The following is a 22625-nucleotide window of genomic DNA, read 5'->3' as shown; positions in this document are numbered from 1 at the left end:
TTCAAAACCCCTTTAACATAACAAAGAAAAAATAAACAGAATGGATGGTTATTTTCTTTTGAGTAATCTGAGGAAAGTAAATAAAAAATAATGAAAAATGAATTGTGAGAAGTAAATTTACAGAAATCCACATTTTTACTCTCAAGACTAAAACAGCAAATGGCACTTGCTCCTCTGACAAACACTGACTTTTCAGATGATGGTAAATAAACCAGTAAGCAGAAGAATTCTTGTACACTGAGAGCTATATAGAAACATTTTTAAAAACTGCCTTGGAGTAAGTAGTCTAATAAACAATAATATCTCATACCTATTAGTAGAACTGTGTTACTATCACAAACATCAGTTATAACTGTCATATACTTTTAAACCTACGATAAAATGGCACACTTCTTTTTAGATAAGCTGCCACTAAATCATTCCTATGGTTGTAAGGGAGATGAAGAGGTAGGACAGTTATTTTTTTAGAATGTCATGCTGGGCCAAGTAATAATTCAGATGATAATTATCCCTTTTTTCATAGTACAAGCAGCTCTTTTTTCCTTAATTCTGACATAGCGACAAGGTTAAAGTGCATGATTACAGACTGGTTCTATCTTTGGCATTTATTAATTTATTAGAAGTGCAACTGAAGTTTCAATTGCAACAACAGTTTTGGTGACATGGGCAGCTGTCTAGGAACTTAACAGAGACTACAGATCCATTCTGCAGCCATCATTTAGAACGTTATCAGCTGCTCTCCTTTTTCCCTGCTTATGAGTGATAGCACTAAGATGTTAACAGTTTCTAAATATATCAAATAATAGAGCCACTTCATAGTAAATATACTTTAAGAACAGAAATCTAAAAAAGGATTCTGTGTTATTTTCCTGAACACACATACCAATTATTATTACCTCTACATGCTGATCCTTTAGTTTTTTAAAATAAACATAATTTGATTTGTACTTATATTCAAATAACTTTAAAAAGCATACTTTTGAAATCTCCATCCCCAAATGTCAATGGATAGGCTCCTGGCTTTTCAATCTTGTACATTTCCTCTATAAAAAGGATTTTACAATCATTTATTGTGTCTTCTGGGCCTCTGTAAAACAAAAAAGAATGAAAAGTACATTCAACTTAGTTCCTCAGACCTAGATTCTGTACTTTATGAATCCTAAGAAATGAGATAAAGCTAACTAGCATTTTTTTCTCATCGCTGATATTTCATTTCAACTCACACATAAAATTCAGTCTTGCAATGTAACTTCCAAGAAACCAAACAACATACTTAAAACCTGCATAAAGACTACTCCATTACCTTTGGCTTACCTGGCAGCTGGGTATGTCCCTACTGATAGCAATCCATATATCTGTAATTCTACTTCTAAAATCCAAAAATGTTCTTTTTTTTTTTTTTGGCTGGCAGCAGACCAGACAAAAACATACCCTCTCGAGCACACCATAACAAACATTATTATAAAGGTGGAGTGTCAGAAATGAACCAGGAAAATGAGTAAGAAATGCAATAGGAAGCTTCAATAGCCCTGCTCTTACTTCTAAATGTTTTGGAAACCTAGAAACCAGTCCTACAATGACATGTGCAATACTTAATCATCTACTGTGAGTAGTCCTGTTAATGTCATGTTTCAGTGCAAAAGCTGTTCACCACATCTCAGCGACAAGTAACTAATTCCCCATGTCTCCACAACACTAATGCCAAAAAACTACTATAGAAGGATTAGGAAATACTAAATAAGATATAAGTCTTTTCACCTTCTCCTCTTTGTACTTACTGAAAGTCTAATTCAAATGTAAAAATACCTAGGAAGAAAATGCTGTAAAAGCACCAGCAATTTTGAAACACTCCCTTTTCTTCCTTTCTCAGGATATTGTGCCTTCAACTGCCTGTTCTCCCACAGTTTTTAATTTACTACCTAATCTACAACTAAAAAGTAATTTTCAATATAACCTACATTGTAAGTATTAATTACTGAACACAGTCTTGCTGATTTCATTGAATCATATGTCACTAATGATTTCAGAATTCAGCAGTCTGACACAAGACAAAGGAATTTGCTAGCAGGAGAGCTTTATTTCTCACAGGGTGAGACCCAGCCATTAAGAAATGAAAATCTGAAAGAGATTTGGGGTTATTGAACTTCTTTCCTCTTCAAAATTTAATTCTTTTGCACTGCTGCAGTCTCTTTTGGTTCTAGAAAAACACTTCAAAATCTGAAACTATAGAAACAACTAAATCAATGTGCACCACAAACACCACAGCTCGTATTATTAAGATTATGAAGTTTAACATTTACCAAGACTATAATGCGTATAGTTAAAATGTTCAGTGAGCATCCTGCTATTTTCCATATAGCCATCAGGCATTATGGACATAATACAGAAGCTCACAGCCTGATTCCAAATTAGGAAAGAGTGAAGATTTTACAGGTTTTGAAGGTTTTATTATGAATAAAACCTCAAACTGTTGGATTGGTTACTGTTCAGTATTTGAAGGAGGATGTGCAAGACTCTGCTAAGCAAAGCTGAAGTGCACTACAAGTGTCTCTTCAGAAGAAGGGACATAATGAAAATGAGTAACTGTACTTATTAAATACTGCCACACTGGAGACTATTTTCCATGTGAAAACCAATGGCAAGTTAAAATGATACGTTTCTTTCAAATATCTAGAGCACAGAAAGGCCTGAGAATACATCCGAATCAGGTGAACAAGTTTTCTAAGTCCTATTTGTATGGTGTCTGTAAGAAACAGTCACAGAGACAACTTGAAAATTCTTTTGAAAAAAGTGAGCCAAGTAGCATATCCTTATGAAAAGGTTTAGGTTGCAAAAATAAATTAAACTCTAGACAGGGAGGGACACAAGATATAAGAGCCATATCAAATACAGATAAAATACAGGTAACTACAGTAACAGAACACCTCCTGGAATACCAGGCTTCAGTCTGGGATCTGTTGTTCCCCAGTTTACCTCTTTGCTTGCTGCCACCACTTCCCTTTTGCTGACTCCAGTTCTTGGACTCCGCTACATGCTTAGTATAACTAAGACAGGAAAAAACTAAGCCAAGGAAAAACCCACAGGCAACAGACCACTTTTTGGAGGCACTGAGAACTGCAGTGTTTAGGTCTCCATGGAAATGGTGGAGAGAACTACTAACAGTGTCCTGATTCACTGTAACTATCTTTTAATATACCAACAGCTGCTTACTCTGGCACCTGTTTTATTTTGCTCCTTTTTCTTCCTTACAGTTTTTGGAAGGAAAACTTTCCTCGTTGTTGGTCATATGCACAAACAATAAAAGCTACGCAATTTCAAAGATTTAGATATTTCAACAGAACATATGAATGCTACACAATGCAAATACATCCATCATATAGAGAATACTTCGTTTTCTCGACCATGAAAAATCACGTATTCAAGATAAGCTTCATTTGTACCCTAGGGGGCATTACCTTAAAGCAGTTCTGGCCACTGTGGGTAGCACCCCTCAGCTTTACTTAGGTTTCCACACAGTGCAGCAAACACAGTAAGTCTGATTTTCTGCACCTCTGCATGGTCCAACCACTCCCCCTAGAACACTGAATGGCAGCTTCTGTTACCACAAAATATGCCTCTGACAGCCTAAGGTTATGGAGATACTTTCAGGCTTTGAATAGCTACAGCACTTAAACTCCTCCAGCTGTTAGCAAATCTGAAGCCCTATTTAAGGCACTATTTCTAGGTTTGATTTATAGTTAACTATTCAACTAGAAAACTGTCTCTGAAACAGACAGAACAGCACTCCCAAGAACAACTATCCTAAAAGGACTGTGGGTACCAGTACACCTTTGCAGGAAAGGTGAGTGGAAACTTCTCTCTTCTGCATTAGCATGCAAACACACTCTGAATGGCTACAAAACACAGCCATTAATTCACAGTCATAAAAACATTATACATTCAAATACGAAAGAACAAATTGTAAGCATAACCCCTGGCAGGAAAACCGAATGAACAAATACAGACTGAGCTAGCATCAAGATTTTCCTGCTTATTTCTGTACCTTGGAGCATCTTCCCTTAGCTGCCCTATACTTTGCAGTCATAAATTATTTAAAGTTAAAAACAAAATAAATCTCCTGACACTCTTTAATGTTATAAATCTACTTATATTCGGTCCTTCCTTAGCAATATCACTGCCTACTTACCTATTCCACTGGATTCCCCTAGGACTTACTTCTAACATAATTCAACATAGTGGATCCATTTTAAAATCAAAATATAGCATTAAGCCTTCTTCCACCTAAGTAACATGAAATTTTATATTCAGATAAAAATTCATATATTAGTTCACGTAACTCTATGCTTACAAAGCAAAAGATAAAAATAAACAAGTATACCTTAAACTTCAAGCAGATCTGTATGGAAAAGTCAAAATAGTCATAGAAGTTGAATATGTTGGATATTAGGAAGCATACAACTACATGTACATTTACAAACAATCTGAAGCATAATTTATTAAATAAAAATTTTGCCAAGACACAACACTGATACGCTCAATATGGCAGCTACAAACATGATTTTATAATATGGGATACAGAGATATTTGAAAATTCCAGCACATTTCAGACACATTTCTGCATGTTTTTCCCCAATTTTTTCATCTTGCAGATTTTCAGTGTTCATGTAGTCCAAGTACACTATCCTTATTATGAACACAACTGAACCTAGGAAAAACTTAGAACATTTCCTCCCCTCTCACTACACTGCATTATCATTTACAGCTTTTACTGTAATTTACCCCTTTTTTTACTTCATTTAGAAAGTACATTAAAGCAAACAAAAAAACAACACACACAATCCCTCCCTCCCCCCCCCCCACACCCCCTTTTCATTACAAGCTATTCTACATAGAGTCTTCAGACAACAAGGTGGCAAAACATCAGAAAGAGGTACTCACAACTCTACAGACACATGTTGGTACTATCCTTATCTCTGGAAAACAACCCAAAACTGAGCTCAGTGGAATATCTAGGAGAAATAAATTCCACCAATGCCAATTTAAACTATCAAAATTACTTTTAACTTTTTGATTATCCTATTGTTTTCTTGAAAGATACTACGGAAAGTTTTGTAAGTTGGTTCAAAGATGGCAGTATTCCAAAAGGCACAACTGCAAAACGTTTTGGTGCAAAACCATGGATTTTTATCAACTTTATTATTAAAAAAATTGTGTATATTATCTCAACCTCAAAGTGCTGAATTGCAACATACTTTCTTAATAGAACTACTTGCATAAAACAACTCCTCTAATTAATAGTAGAAAATACAGAACTCTCAAATAAAGATAAATTCAGATGCACAGAGATAACAATTGGCAAAAGCATGTTCTTCTCTTACAGCACTGTAATCCTACTGACATAAGCAATACTATTCCCATATCTAGATGGAACTGATAGAATAGATAGAATTCATCATTTTTACATATTAGGCCATGGTAGACATTCCTTTTTGGGGCGGGGGGTGTCTCCTCTATTTTTCCCTTTGTGATAAAGGCAACTCATAAAGTGACTTTCAGACCAAGTTTTTCTTAAAAAATATCCAGTATTCGAACAAGAGAAAAGTTTCATTTTTTGTTACATGTTACGTAAGTGTCCTGGGTTTAGCAGTAGCAGTCATCTTTAATCCTTAGTAGCTGGTGCAGCACTGTGTTTTTGACTTTCATCCTGGGAACAGAGCTGGTAACACTGATGTTTAGTTTGACCACAGACTTTTGTGAGTCTCATGCTCTGCCAGGGAGGAGGGGAAGCTGGGAAGAACAGAGACTCGATACCTGACTCAAAGTAGCCAAAAAGGTATTCCATACCACAGCACATCATGCCCAGGACATAACTGGGTGTTACCCAGAAAGGCACTCTCTACTCTGTTGGGCTCGTTTTCAGTGGGTAGTATCATATTCTCTTCCCTTGTTATTTCCTTTATCATTATTATTATTGGTGGTAGCAGTGGTGATTTGTGTTATACCTTAGTTACTGGACTGTTCTTATCTCAACATGTGCGAGTTAAGTTCTTTTGATTCCCATCCCCATCCCTCCGGGAGCAGGGGATGGGGGGCTAGACTGCATGGCTGACTTGCCAACAGAGTTTAAACCACGACAATAAGTAACAAGCAAATACTAACAAATAACTTTACAGAGTTCTTACTTTTTAAGAAATGCACAGCTGCACATCCAGAAGTAAAGAGAAAGATCTACTACCATTGTGACAAATGATGGCTAGTAATAAATTGTTAAACCTTACCTATGCTAAAAATTTCTGTTTAGCTAGTTGCTTTTAAGAGTCTTCTGCCACATTACACATACAGTAGCTTTAACAATGATCAGGCTAAACATCATCTGTTTTTTTAAAAATATGGCTAATAAATCTGTGGATTTATCATTCTGTCAAATATGCACAAGTACCACCACCCTTCTTCACTTCTTCCCCTTACAATACCAAAAATGAGATTACAAAAATACTAAAATCTTGAGTTATACATTGTGGTTAGTGAATTAGACTGCATTTGTATTTCACGTAAGTACACTAAATAATTAAATCCCAAAACACAGCCAGACCCGTCAATAGAATTTGTAATACAAGACTTCTTTTAGATAGGTTAGCCATAGCCAGATAGAAGCCTGCAAATTAACTTTCTTATAACTGTACTTCCCCCACCACACACACACACTTGTTGACTAAAAGTATGACAAGTACGCATTATCCTGGGTATTTCAAAGGTCAACATTCAGGAAAATAAAAATTCCTAGATAACAATTACCACACTTACAGTCTGGGAGATTCAGTTACAACTGCCAGATCTTTGTCTGGAATTTTGTAGTTTTCTTCATTTACCATATTGAAATCAGAAGAAAAATACTTCAACACACACCAGGAGTCAAAATATAATACTGAATTAAAATGCAGGAAAATTTAGCATCCAAAAAACACACACAAAAGGTTATGCTCACAAAAGCAATTAAAAGGAAATGTGTCTAATGACAATTTCTCTTTTGGCCACGTAAGAGCAAAACCTTACTCACATTAAGTCATGTCTACCACACAGAACAGTCGACTTGTCAGCTTCTATGGCTACTGTTAAAAGAGTACTGTCCAGGTAAGCAGAGACACAGCCACAATCGGAATTAAGCCTAACAGAATATAATGTTCACTACACTCTCCAAATGTATGAATTCAGTTAACAAACAATATAAAAATCAAAACAGCACGAAATTCACTAACACCTTCAGTATCTTTTCACATGCACTACTTTCTTTACATCACATTCATGATTAATCAGCTTCTATTCTGCTTTTGCAAAGCTTTCAGCCAGCAACTCTATTTGCTCACACATCACAAAACAAGAATTGGACAAGTTCTTCAGAAATATTCAATCTTTCAGTATTACCATTCAAAAAGCTTGTTAGAACTTTAACAATCATTCCCTTAGAAGCAGTTGTAATAGCTGTGCAATAGCATTCAATTTCACCTTTACACTCTGCACTTTCACATTTAACAGCTGCATGAAACTGCATCCTGAATCAATATACACTCTGTAAAGTCAGGACTATTTAAGAGCACTTTTTTTTGTCTCAGAATCAAGAGAAACTGTATTCCTGAACTGAGTTAATGAACAATTGTTTATTAATGTTACAAAAATATTAAATTACAAATATGTTAAAATCATTAGTCTAGAGGATATGTGCTATTGTAGCAGATAGTATCTACAGAAATCTATTCTCAAAAAACAGAACTATGTTGTGATGTTTGTGTCAATGTATTAACTCTACGTCACTATCCACCTAAAGAATGTTTTGAAATTACAGCAAATACTTGTAACAGCATGCGTATTCCAAAAATGTTAAATGGAAAATATCTCAATCTGATATAAAACATTGCAATGTAACAATTACTACTGGTTTGTTTACATTTAAACGTTAATTTAGGCTAAACTGTAGTATTTTTTGATGGCTTGGCTTCACGAGCGAAGATTTTGGGGGAGGGCTTTAACCACGCCTACTACAAGCATGATGACCAAGGGCATGTGGGATATGCAAATCTGGTTTGAAAAGGGTGCTTAGGCAGTCAGGGAATGTCTGACCAGGACTGTCATCTCCTGAGTAAACTCAAGCTACCCATGCGCTGGTCCGCCTGCATGCAAGGTTGGATCTGCAGCTTCCCATGCACCTTGTCACCTACCGATTCAACCCTCACCCGTCCATACCCACAAGAGAGAGCCAAGCCCTTCCAGCCTGCACAGTGGATTTTTTAGGTGAGGCACAGCTTGTGCAGAACTGGCCCTACCCATTACACCTGAGATTTAACTGCCACAGCCTAGCGAGCTAGGACGGTGACAGTAAAGTCTGCAGGTCGTAGGTTTTGTAAGTGTCCTTCTCTTAGATGGACAACCATACAAGGCTAGATGAGCTCCATCAGTAAGAGAAGGAAACTGTAGTATTAACAATCCGCAAATGCACGTTGTCTACACAGAACGAAACAAAGACTAAAACATACCCATAAAACAATTACAATCCTCACCAAACATGACTGGAGATTTGAATTTAAACAGACTTGATTTAAAGGTAACTTTCAAGATTTGTTTCAGACTATTCTCCACATAATTGGTTTATGCCGAATATACAAAATGCACAGGTCCAAAATGGGACTGCACTACCTATGCTTTTAATTCAACTTTATATTTTTACACAAACCACTATGTCAAAGACACTTTTCAACTTTGAAAAGGTTTTATTACACTATATATAGTGCCAAGATTTAAAAAAATAACAATTTTAAAAGACCCTCTTTTCCAGCATATACTGAAGACCTTATTATGAAAAATACCATAATCTAATATGAATTTTTAAGGCCTTTAAAAGCAAAGGAAACCAAACCAAACACACACACACTCAACTCCCAGTCTACAAATTCACATTGTGGATACATACACAAGCCAGCCAGAATATTACTTTTTCTGAATCTCACTAGTAAGCATAATGTTTGGGCATTTACAGAGCAATATATTATATATAGTTCATGGTGAAGACTCTCCAAGCAGAGATTTGGATGTGAGGTCCATCCTTTTTTTCCTTAGCCCAAGATCTGTAAACTATTCATTAGAGATTGTAGTGATAGGACAAGGAGTAACGGGTTCAAACTTAGACAACAGAGGTTTAGATTGGATATAAGGAAGAAATTCTTTACTGTTAGGGTGGTGAGGCACTGGAATGGGTTGCCAAGGGAGGTTGTGAATGCTCCATCCCTGGCAGTGTTCAAGGCCAGGTTGGATGAAGCCTTGAGTGATATGGTTTAGTGAGAGGTGTCCCTGCCCATGGCGGGGGGGGTAGAACTTGATGATCTTAAAGTCCTTTCCAACCCTAACTATTCTATGATTCTATAAGATAAACATTACAACAGCAAGCACAAACTTAGTACCTGGGAAGTGGGGAAAGCACTGGCCTGTGCGAATCATTAAGTCACATTGTCAGATCCTAATAATCTCTTCACCATAGCAACTCAGAAGCATGACTGTGCCCTATGCCATGAAATCCACTGAAGCGAGTGGGGATGAGGCCACAAGTGAAGGCTGGCCAGCCTGCTCAGAGGAGAGCTGCCCATGCGCAGTAGGGTGGCACAGCCAGACCTTTCCACGGTAGTGAAGGGGAGACCCTGGGTCTATTGGCAGCGGCCTGTATCTAGATGATCCCTAAGGTCTCTTCCATCCCAAACCATTATGCAATCTATGATTTGGGCAGGGGAGGCATCATGACCTACAGCTAAAACTACTCCCTTCTTGAACTTAACTGTGGCTGGCACTATCTCAGTACTGAACAGGCATCCACAGTTTCCAAATCCAGGTTTAAACATGTTGATGTTAATACCTACTTGACAGAACAGCCATAAAAGCTAGGTAAAGAGAGGTAAAAAAACAAAATTTGTTTATTATATATGAAAGGAGCTGTGCTTGGCATCACAGGGCATAGTCTAAGCTCAGACCACTTTTCTATGTGTTTGTGGACTGAATTGCAAGACTCAGAACAGCACAGAATCAGCTCAAGACACCATTCCAGTGGTCTGGACTGGTCAATAATCTTTTGTGCTAAGAAGCAGCAGAGCTTCAAATCAGTGATTCTCACAGGAAGAGGTTAAAAGCTTCTATCCGTGTTTTATATTATGTTACAATTCTGAGAGTAGATGCAGCACACATACACATCATGAAATTACAGGACACCAGTCTGCATACCCAGCCAGGCTGAGAATATCAACCCAAAGACATGAGAAGAAACATGCCCCTTCACAACAAAACTAACAGTGTTACTGTCAGGATGGAAAGGCCTTCCAGAAAAAAAAAACAGCAAAGGAAGTCTTGAAAACTCAGAAATATGGTAAGTACTCTGTAGACTAAAATAATACTAAATGAATAATTAAATAAATTTAAGGTGCTTGAAAACCAGCAAAAAAAAATATAAAGGTTTGCACTATAAAATATTAAATAGACACAAAGACACTTTCCATAGAATGCTTCATACAGAACCAAAGAAAAATGAGAACTGCTTTCAAACATAGAAACACCCACATTTTTAGCCTAGAAAGTTAGTAATGAATGGCTTATCACAGCCTGAACACACATGACAACTTTACTGTAATGAAAAAGCTTAGCATTTACAGATGCTCCTGCTCAGAACAGAATGAGTCTCATCTCACCAAGAATTCCATGAAGTCAGAACGTACATGGTGACCTACAGAAAAAAAACTAAGTAATTTGGTATTTGAAGAGCAGTTGCTCCTCTTGGAATGTCTTCATTCCTTATACTGACCAATTATCTTTAAATAAATCAGATCAAATACCTGTGCCATGATGTCGAATTCCATTAGCGCATGATCCTAAATGCTTCATTTAGGTGCCCAGTGGCTATTGCATAATGGTAATACAGCCTTTCTAGGTCTTATGTGTAAGCTTGAAATGAGTTCTTACGCATTTTTATGTAGAGTTTTATGCAGGTTGCTTCTTAGGTAAGAACAGGTCAAGATTAGCAGGCAGAATAACATGCACCTGCTGCAGACTTCCTCATCAGGGATAAGTATACGAGGCTTTTTTCAGACAATCAGAAGTTTTATATATACAGGCCCTGGTTCTCACAGGGAACTTCAAGCACACCAATATCTGCAGGAACGACAACACAGCAGAACACAAACAGCCTAGGAAATTTCTGGAGTGCAGTAATAACTTCCTGACACAGATGATCAAGGAGAGGTACACTGGTAGACACAGTACTAACAAACTAGGAAGAACAAGTCATGGGACATTAAAGTCAAGGCAATTTGGTTACAGTGATGGAGCTCAGGATCATCAGAGGAGGCAACAGGTAAAACAAGAAGACAAGTCTAGATTTCAGGACAAGATACTATAATCTCTTCAGATAATCTGCTTGGAAAAATACTATGGGATACAATCCTGGAAAGAAGGAAGATCCAGGAGAGCTGTTTGATATACAAGGATCACTTTCTCCAAGCTCAAAAGAGTCCATCATCATATGCAGGAAATTAAAGAGCCACAGGAAGCTGGCATGGATGAGCAGGTTGCTCCCAGACTACCACGCAACTTAAAAATAGGTGGAAGTAGGGGCAGAGGACCAAGGGGGTACATGGAGTTCCAGTCGAACTGCATACACATGGAGTTGGGAAAACCAACATGTTGATCTGAAGAAAGAAGGATTCTACAAAAAACAGACAGGAAAACTAGAGAATGGCACTACTACCAAACACAGCAGGACCCCTGCTGACAGTAAACACAGAAAAGGCCAGGGTACTCAGATCCTTCTTTGCCTCAAGTGTTTACTGGCAAGACCACCGTTCAGGGATTTCAGGCCCTTAAAACCAGGGAATATCTGGAGCAAGAGACACTCAGCCTCTGTGGAGAAGCAGGTTATGGATCACATACACAGGACACAGGTAAGTCTATGGGGCCTAACAAACTGTACCCATGAAAACTGTGGGAGCTGCCTAACTTCTGGACAAGGTTACTCTTAGTCATCTTTGAAAGGTCATGACAACTGGGACACCTTGAGAACTGGAAGAGAGCAACTGTCACTCTTCCTTCTGTCTGCTTATAGACTGGCCAGCCTCAATTGATTCTCTAGGAATGTAATGCAGCAAATAATCCTGGAAATAATTTCCAGGTAAAAGGACAGGAAGGTGATTGGGAACTGCAAGCATGGATTTATAATGGGAAAATCATGCTTAACCACCCTGAGAGTCTTCTGCAGTGAGGTTACTTACTTGGAAGGTAACAGAATGACAGGAGGTGTTCATATCCACTTTAGAAAGGCTTTTGATACTGTCTCCATAAAATCCTCACATATAAACTGACCAAATATGGGTTAGTAAGGACTGAAAACCATCTGAAAATAGAAGCCTGTGACCAGTTTCACGAAGTCCAGTTGGAAATAAGTCAGTAGCACCCCAAGCGTTGACCCTGTGGCTAGTACTTTTTAAGCATCCTAATTAATGGCCTGAGTGATAGAAACAAAAGTGGACCTTCGGCCAGTTCACAGGTCATACAAAACCAGGAGTAGCCACCAATATCAGATGCGTGTGCTACCCTTCAGAGTGACCTGGAGAGTTGGACAAAGAGGAATTATGTTTAACAAAAAGAAATGTGAGGTGCACCCCATGCAGCAGTACATGCTAACTGCCAAGTTGCTGGAAAGCAGCTTCGTAGAGAAAGACCTTGAGGAACTCATAAACAGATCGACCATAAAACAGCAACACACCCCTGTAAGCAAAGGTCAAAAGCCTCATGGACTGCACTAGGAGAAGCACTGCCAGCAAGCAGAGGGAAGGTGAACATTCCTCATTACTCAGCACTTGTGAGGCCAGGTCTGGGCTTCCCCAGATATGGGGTTACAGAAGTGGTTCTAAATAAAGGCCACAAAAATGATTAAGGGACTGGAACATCTTTGATATGGTACTCTTTAGTCTGGAGAAGGCTTGTGTATGGAGGGCTCTGCCAGAACAAAAGGTAATAGGCACATACAGAAACACGTGAAATTCCCTTCCAAACACTTCTAAGAAACCACCCTCTAGAAAGCAAGCCAAAAGATACTGTGGTTCCAAGTCTGCATGTTTACCAGAGAAAGGGTAGTGTTACAAGTACTGAAGATACAGTTTATGTTCATAGACAAACACCTCAAGATCCAAGTCAACCCATTCTTCAAAAAATACTTTTATCTTATGGCAGTTATGAAATGGTTATGAAACAAAACATATTCCCAATTTTAACACTTGGTACTTGCACATTTTTGTTGTTAAAGCAATTAATGCGTTAACTACAATTAATGGAAAAATTAGTTGCATTTGGTAGCTTAAAGAGCCAATTTTCTTCCTAGCTTGTCACAATTTATGTTGATCATTTCTGGCCTGCCTGCCGTATATCACCCTGCTCCCCACACCACCTCAGCAGCCCTGTCCTGAATTCACTCTGGTTTATGTATCTCTCTTGCACTGAGGTGGTAGAAGCATGTTTTGGGGAGGGAGGCGAGTAGGGTATTGTTTAAAAGTGCTTGGCCTTCCTTGGCCCAGGTGCAAAAAACTCCTGCATTCATCCTTGTTAACTTTCATGAAGCATCTATCAGTTCACTTCTCCTGACTGTTCAGCTCCCTTTGTTTGGCAGTACTACCATCAAGCTTCTTTGCAATCTCTGTTACAGTGCACTTGCACTGCCACTGCAATGCTGTGGCTGAAGATACTGAACAGTACAGGTCCTGGCACATACCCCTGCAGCTCCCTGCTTGTTATTATTACTTTCCAAGTACCTTAGTAACAACTATTCTCGGAGCTTGACCATTCAATTTTACCTTTTTTTAAAACCATCTGGCTGCCCATCTGCTTGCATCACAACATCCTGACTAGGATAGGATATTATGGGATACAGACAAAAGAGCTGTTACAAGCTGAAGTAAACTATACCTGTTGCTCTCCCCTTGGCCACACAGTTAATAACTTTATCATAGAAGTCAGACTGGCTTTTAAGGCAAGATTCGCTTTTGGAAAAAAAAAAAAAAAAAGAAGAAGAAAGAGAGAAAAAAATCAACTAACTCTGGCCATTCCAAATCATATTTACATGGCCAGCACTTCCAAGAGGACTATCTCAGGGTTTTCTGAAATAACACTGACTGGCCTTCTTTGATGGAGGCAACATCTGCCCTTCTCCAACTGCCAGGGACCTCCCCAGCCTCCAAGACTTTTCAAATATAGCACAGAAGAGCAAGCACTCCTTGACTCAGTCCTCATTCACCTCTGAGGACTCTCCTTGAATGGTTCCAAGCACTAGGCCCAGCTCCCAGAGAAAGTCAGTGAAAGGTGAGGCAAGGAAGACTATTGATACTGTTTCATCAATAGACTGGTATTTTCCTTGTTCACTTTTTTACTGCCCATGCAACAGTTAAAGCTCTCTGTGTTGTCCTGGATGTCTCTTAGAAGTGTCAACTCCAGATGAGCTTTGGTTCTCCTAACACCATCCTTGTATGTTCAAAATGCCTCATTTTTACACTGCCCCTGTTTCCAACTCCTATATACTGATTTTTTACATGGAGCAAAGTTATACAAATTTCCTGTTCAGCCTTGTCAGTATCCTGATACATTTTGGTTTCTTACCAGGATGAACAATCTTTTCAGCTGGAAGAGGTTGTCCTTAAGCATCTGTCAGCTCTGCTGAGCTCCTTTACCCTTCACAGAGGCCTCCTATAGGATCCCATCTACCAGTTCGTAGAATGAAACTGAAGTCTACTCTTAAATTCCAGCATCTGTGCTCTGATACGCTCCTTCCACAGTTCCATAAGGATCTTGGTATCTACTATTTCACAGTCAGTAGGCCTACCATTGACCATCTGATCCCCAAGCAGTTGTTGGTAGTGAACAGTAGATCATTTTGTTGCCTATCCAGCACCAATCTTATGTTAACGCCTTTAAAACACCCTTCAAAGAACTTCCTGCTTGTGTGACAGTGTTATCCTGCCATCTGTGACTCAGAGACTTTTAAAGAAGGCTGTGTCATCTTCCTTACCACAACACTATGAACTACCATCTTGATGTCCTCCTTTTTAGCCTCTCCCATCCTCACCTACACCCTCAACCAGACTGTTGTCATCCTGCTGGAGAGCTCCCCACACCCAAAATTCATGTTCTGAAAGCCCTGCTCTCTTACTTTTGCCTCTCCTGATAAGTCTGTATCCATCCATCTCTTCTAACTCCAGTCACATGAGCTGTCCCATCATGTCTCCTCTATACTAATAATATCATCACTCTGTGACTATATGCAAACCTAATTCCTCCTGCTTGTTTTCCAGGCTGCATGTATTTGCTGCATGAACTTGAGATGGGTATCCCTTTTTTACCAATCCCAATACCTTTCTTGTTCTCACCACCCTGTATCCTTTTTGCTTTCCATGCACATACCAATACCCCACATTTAACTATGGTATGTTTTTTCATCACTCAAACCTTTACTCACAAGGTTGGCCAGCCTACTGGCACAGATACTCTTGTCCCCCTTGAGGATCAAGGGCTTTCGGAGACAAACAGAAACCAAATTATGGACCCCATGGTATTTAAAGCCAAATGCCTGTTGACACAAGCTGTTTAATTAGCCAGGCTTTGATCCACAGGGTTTTTCTGCTCCTGTCTTTGGGAGGATCTGTCCTCCAATGTCTTACCTTTTTACCAGCAGGACTCAGCAGCTCTTACATAACTGGCATACTTAGCTTGAGGGGTAACTCTCTCTAGTAAGGTACACTTGGTTTGCAACTCAAATTCTAAAATGTCAAGACAAAAGAACAGTAAATTCACAGTCCAGAATACTCAACATGAATTACAAGCATCTAGCATTCCCTTCATTTTGGGAAAGCAAACTGAAACACCCAATCAAGTATCAGTTTCTCCATACTGCCAGTTAAGAACAGGTAATGTGCAGGTAAATGGCACAAAGGACAACTAAAATTACCGTTTATGCTCTCTTGAAGAATCAGAAAGAGGGAGGTATCAAGAGACAAAAATATTTCTTCTGTGTAAGAGAAATAATTACAGGTAAGCAGTCTTAAAACTGTAATTGTGCCACTCCTGGCTGCACAAAGGAACCTCCCTCTTTAAAGCAGGAAAACAAAGCATGCAGGAAAACAGAATGTCTGCAAGAATAGCTATAATCTGTGTAGAATTTGGCCATTACAAAGGTGTGTAAAATGGAAATCTTTGTCTGAAGAGAGGGCAAAGGAGAAAGAGAAAACATGAGAACAGTATCTGTAATAACAAGTCAGCTACCCTCCAAAATGTACTTTCCGTTCTTTCTAAACTCACTGGTGTTGATTTCACAGGTGCTGAACCAAGGTACTACATCTCATGTATGACCTTGGACATGGTCATGAAGAGGACAATTACCACAGCTGCTAGTTAAAGGATTCACTCTGTTCATGCTCTCGTCAGGAACTATTCTCAGTCAGATATTGTTTTTTTGTCTCTCACATTTAACAGAAACAACACATAGAATCATAGAATAGTTAGGGGTGTAAAGGACCTTAAGATCAAACAGTTCCAATGCCCAATGGTGCCATGGACACCAACCCTTCTCCAGTCAGAGTAGCTTACAGTGTATTCCAATACCTCTTGGGAAGTTTGTCCTGCACCCCAGACTCCTTTTGCACCCATAACAGAGGCACTGTATGATACTAAAATGTCTCTTTAATAATAGTTTGTCTTCATGTCCATCGTTATTTTAATTCTTGACCCTTTTTTGAAGAATGTTACTGAAGTGACATAAAAAACTTGATCTGGAAGTAAAAACCAAACAGCTTGATTACCAGCAAACTTCACTACTTATGTTCAAAGAGATCATTATGTTTAAACAGATCATTATCACACACACACCTCTCCCCCTCCCAGTATAAGTTCTTTCATCTAATAGGTTAATTAACTGGGACCCTAAGTACTCTTCCTGTTGTTAGGGTCATTCCTGTTAATTGCAAGATTATCACCCAAGGCTCTGTACCACAAAAGAGCTGTCTCTAGCTGTAGTGACTAGGGGAAAGCAGTTCATAGAACTGTTTAAGAAGTTCTAGGCATCACCTCTACAGAATCCCCATGAAAAATCCCAGCAGGCTTCCTGGACATTTGATTTGAAACAGTTGCGTTGATTCAAATGGAGGTCTCTTCTTCAAAGGAGATGACCAGTTCCAATGAAGTGATAAGCAGAAGAGAAAAGAAGGAGACACAAATTCACCCTTTCAGAAGTTATGTTGCCTAGAAGAAATCTGCCGTCTTTGTGTCTGTACAAGAAAGCTGCAGGCAAGTTCTTCAACAATTTCAATTCTTTCCTCATGAAAGCTATTTTAAAAAATCGGTCCAAGTAAATCTTAGCAATATTCCACATATCAGCAAAACAATGTCTTCTCAGCTCAACCAGAAACAAAGATACTACATTAAATTAAATAAACTGTAAAGTTATTTTAGGTAGAAAATTACACCACAAAAGTATACAAGCATCAGTAAAGGATAAACCACATAGAGAGAAATTCCAGGCCTAAAGAAGAAACACTGTATGAGGACTACACTATTGGGCACCTACAAAGCATGACAACTGTGACATGTTGATTTATCACAATGCATACTGAGAGGGATAGAAGCATGGTACTGTTACTTCTTTAATTGTCAAAACAAGATACAACTGCCAATAATTTTCTTTTTTGGACTAGCCAGACAGGAAACTACAGAAGTATAAAACTTCTTGAAATCATCCAGAACACCATGCAAGCCTTGCTTCACTGTCAGTTTACTATCCTGCAATGTGTTTAAACTCCGTACCTCTGCAAAGCTTTAATAACAAATACTATGTATGACTTCAAAACTCAGAAATAAAATATAAATGGAAAAACTTGTACAAAAGAAGGAACAGCTAAATGTGGTAGCCTAAAGGCAGTGTAAAAATATCATACAGCCTTCTGAGAATAACAACATGACAGACATGAGTAAAAGGAGTCTAAAAGAAAATAAAAACGAATGTATCATACAAAATAAAAAAAAAATAAAAAAAAAAAGGAGGGGGGTGGGAAGTCCCAGAAATCGTATCTAAATGCAGAAGGTAAGCCCCAGATCTCGCAGGTTGCACAAAAATATCATAAGCCTATCTAAAAATTAGAGATTGATCTGAAAACAAACCAATTTTTTTTGTGAGCAGGAAGCCTCACACAAATGCCTGCAGAACTAGAAGATGACACACACAAAACTGAAGCTTTCAGGCTCATTCTATTACTTTTCATTATCACTCCTTGGCTAAAGGCCTCAAATTCATTACACATTCACTTACTCATGGAGAAAATCTGCAGAATTTACAGATTATTCTGATATTCTTGTAAAACTCTGAAGACTTTAACAAAATACAAGTCTTGGTATTGACAGAGTCCTTGCCAAACTCAAACTTTCGAAGTCTGACTGACAAAGTAAAAGCTGATTTTTTTCTCTATCTTGAACTCTAACAAGGAGAAAATCCAAAGCATGATTTGAACTACTTTGGTTTGATAAGGTGTGGTGATTTCAAGCATGTCAGTCACATCAAATGGAGAAATAAATTGTAAACAGCTTCCCTCACAACTACCTACCATTAACAGGCATTTTATTTGTGCAAATCTTTAAACTGCAAAGATTACTCTGGACAACGGCTTTCATCATGAAATAGAAGATACTTCCTCCCCAAGAAAAAGAGGTATATCCTAAAAATTTAGGTAAAATCAGTTTACAGATTCCACACACAGACCGTTCTCAACTGGAAAAATGCATACAGTCATGAGAGACCATAGCCCGAGGCTCATGTATATTCAACGGCCAAAGCACTGCTCTACGCTTAGTATTCATATTTGAGGCACATTAAGTCCTGTCTGGATAGGTTTTAGACATCCTGCAATTACAATTTTCAGCTGCAATGCAAATACAATACAAATCAGAATTATTAATAGGTGGACAATTCTTCTGTATAATGATGTCTTTCTCCCCTGCTCAGTCTCACTACTGTCTTTGATAATACCCTCTAATCTGTATCAGCTTCCCAAAAGATGAACTGATGATGACAGACTATACAGGACATTTCCTTTTGGTCAGGACTGAGGCATAAGTAAAATACATAATACAGATGCACTAAGAAGGAAATCCTCATGTTCTACAAGCTCCAGTTCATGTTCTTGTTATTTCCTGTTAATGTGCTAAGAGCTTCACAAAATCTTTGTCAAAAGCAATCAAGACTGGTAAATCAGACATTCCACTATTGCATACAAACTTATACAAAGCCTCTCTGGCATAACAGCAGAAAGGGAAAAAAGTCCAAGCTACATATATCTGAAACAAACCTTAGAAATCTGCTTCCCTTTACTGCCTGCTAAGGTTTTTCTGAAGAATTACAGAAATAATTAGTCATTAACATACAATCAGTTAATCACCTATATAACCCAAAGTGTTCAAAATAGATTTCACCTTTATTTAAAACAATTAACTAATACTAACATTATGGTAAGAATGCATGACAATATATCAATAAAATACTGTAGAAGATCCATATATTGTATCATTATAAAGTAGTAATAAAGTAACAACATATTATTACATGTCTAAAATAATTTATATTAATATAGTATGTATTATACATTTAGGCTATATCAGTATTTTAATATATATTAATAAACATTCAAGCAGTAAGACATGGGTTTTTATTTTGCAAACCAACATACCTAAAATGCAACGTGACTCTTGTTGCAGCATGTTCCTTACACAAGTTTATGAATACTAACAGATTTATCTTGTACTTTTAGTGCTAATTGAGAGGGGTAACTTAAGTAACACAGGTGATACGGAATTATTCCTTGGTAAATTTCAGATATTGCAGGGCTCAGATAACCTTTCTTTCTGCAGACTAGTTTGTTACTACATATACAATCTATCAACATGTAAATAAAGCCTGAATTCTTAGGCACTAAGAAAATTAAATGAAATAAGATTCCACTTGAATACTGGACTTAAATTCACCACTTTAGAACAAGATACTTGTCTTGATACTATGGGGAACTTCATGGTACATATTACAGTACCCACAACATCTGAAGTTACCATCTTCAGATTTGAAATGTAACTATCAGTTTATTTGGATTAAGAAAGGATTATCCTACAGATTTCCAGAGAAGATGATTTTTTATTAGTCACCGGGTGCTTGCTTTTGACAATATAAAACATATTTTAATACGTTAATAAATGGGAAAAGCTTCTGAAAGAATCCATGCAGACAACAGTTTTAAACAACGTTATCAACAGACATTTGAACTTCATGTTAACTGAGATCTGGACAGTTCTGCTCATAGAAGGAAATGAAGACCATCTCTGAGTCACTGAATGCCAGACAAATATTCAATGTGTTACAATTAAAATCTTCACCTCTCTAGACTGGTTTCCATTTCTTAATCTCTTCTGTCTACCAAGTTAGCAATTCAAGCTACCTACTCTATTTCTTCTTACTTTACATTTGAAGTTTGGTTGGTTTGGCATCTGGTGGGTTTTGGTTTTGGGGGGTTTTCTTGCTTTGTCTACAAAACCAGTTTATATGACTGCTCTACAATACAAGGCTACCAAAATGCACTGAGATTATCTAATAAAATTCAACTCTACACAGAGTACTCTGTTACTCTATATTTAAAAACCATCCACAAAACAGATTTTTATTTACCTGCATGATTTGCCAAGTTAATGTCTTTCATATTTCCCATGATTGCCTTTTTTTTTCTTTTAAATACAAAATACTGAATTGCACCTGATCAGAGACAGTCATCTATGTGTCTCTTCCAACTAACCACATTCTACACTGTAAGTCTTCCTACAGATAAACCAATCTGCTTTCTGATAAAGAAACCTACATTAATACTCAAATAGTCCAATTAATTTCAAGGAATATACTTCCAGAACAATGGTACTAGTCATTGAATAAATGTGGGACATGACAACATTAAATCAATCATTTCTGAAGTAAAGAAATTTCACTGTAGTTCCAGTTTAATTTTAAAATTGGTTTCACTCCTAAGCTCCCATAAACCCCACTCTTCTGCAAGGATGGAAGAGGCAGACAGGATCCATTTGCTTTTAGTTCTTTAGTGTCAGAAAAGGATAATGTTAAAAGGAATGTGAAAATTAGTGAGAAGGAGGAGGAAGGTTACAATCTCACTCAAGAACACTGCCAATGAAGTTTGATCACCTGTTCATACACACGAAGGCAATTACACAGCTTACTGACAGTAAGCTATCACATGATTTCTGCAGAAAACAATACAGAACTGTACAGAAGCTTTAAAACTAAATAGGAGACAAAGCAAAGATACTCAAGTGAGCTCAGCCACATGAAAACTCACAATTTCCACATCCCACATTTTACTTATCAGAAACTGTAATACCCACAGAAATATTTTATTATTTAGAAATTCAATTAGCCAGTTCAGAGACTGACCCAAATTGTCAGAGATGACTAATACTCAGTGAGACCTAGGGGTTTCAAATTATCTCAAAAATTACTGAAACCAGACTTTTCAGCTTTCAACAGAACTGAACATAAATTCATGAATAGAAATGTGTTAATATATAGCATATAAAGGATTATAAATAAAAACATACTCTGATCAATTTGAGTCACAGATAATACACGAAACCTTACCATTGCCTCTAGGAATCTCACAAAATGTAAAACCTCTGACTCACAGCTAAGTCTGAACACTGTAAAAAAACATGCACTGTAACTCTATGACTCAGAAAGCTGTGAAATCAAAGTATGACATTAACTTTAATCTAGTGATTAGTAGACAAAAAACAACAATAACAAACATACTTTAAATAATATGCAGAGATTTTATGAGTTGGCCAAACAAATCTTACCCCAGCAGAATTTTAGCATGAACCTCTTTGTTAGTCCTTGAGATTTCTCTCAAAGAGGTAATTTCTGCATCAAACCAAAATCCTCTTTCTTCTGGAGTCTCAACATTGTAGTTAACCATCACCACATCACCCACTTTCAGTTCACTCCACTTCAGAATGGTTCTTGCTCGGGGTCGAAGATTACTGGTGTCCATTTCTACTATGCCATTCTCTGGGTACCTTGAAAAGTAAAACCAACAACAGTAATGATTAAGACTTCTGTAACAGTAAGAAGCAATTCACAGGTAGTACTTTTCAAAAGTATTAATTTCTAAATGTGCTTTGGGCATATAAAGAACATGGTTTAAATATCTGACCATGTATCCTTTTGTCAATGTAGTTACCACCTAAACACAGACCAAGAATTTGACTATCTCAGATAGAAAAAAAGCCTCCATGAGTTTTCTCACACTCTCAAAGACAGAATTAATAAATGTGTGTCGTAGTTTCAACCAAGCTGCACAGAGCTTGTGCACTCCCCCCCCTTGCTCCCCCACCTCCCGGAGAGTTGGGAAGGAGAATCCAAAGAATGTAGCCCCCACGGGTTGAGATAAGAACAGTTTAATAACTAAGGCATAAGACAAATCACTACTGCTACCACTACTACAAACAATAATGATAAAGGAAAT

The 22625-nt window shown here is 37.7% G+C and overlaps 1 protein-coding gene across 2 annotated transcripts in view; it reads right to left on the bottom strand.

The window, feature by feature from the left end:
- The window catches only part of UHRF2 (ubiquitin like with PHD and ring finger domains 2), a 95186-nt gene that overhangs the window by 32053 nt on the left and 40508 nt on the right, over positions 1-22625 (bottom strand). For both annotated transcript variants that reach the window (XM_005154996.3, XM_005154997.3), the window contains exons 4-5: positions 21958-22176; positions 978-1087 (exon numbers count right to left, since the gene is read on the bottom strand). In XM_005154996.3, the coding sequence (XP_005155053.1) occupies positions 978-1087; positions 21958-22176 (329 nt within the window). The remainder of the gene's footprint in view (positions 1-977; positions 1088-21957; positions 22177-22625) is intronic.

This window comes from Melopsittacus undulatus, chromosome Z (assembly GCF_012275295.1).
Source record: "Melopsittacus undulatus isolate bMelUnd1 chromosome Z, bMelUnd1.mat.Z, whole genome shotgun sequence".
Classification (NCBI taxonomy): Eukaryota; Metazoa; Chordata; class Aves; order Psittaciformes; family Psittaculidae; genus Melopsittacus; species Melopsittacus undulatus.
Note: the sequence above shows the minus strand (reverse complement) of the source record. Positions and strands in the feature narration are given on the sequence as shown.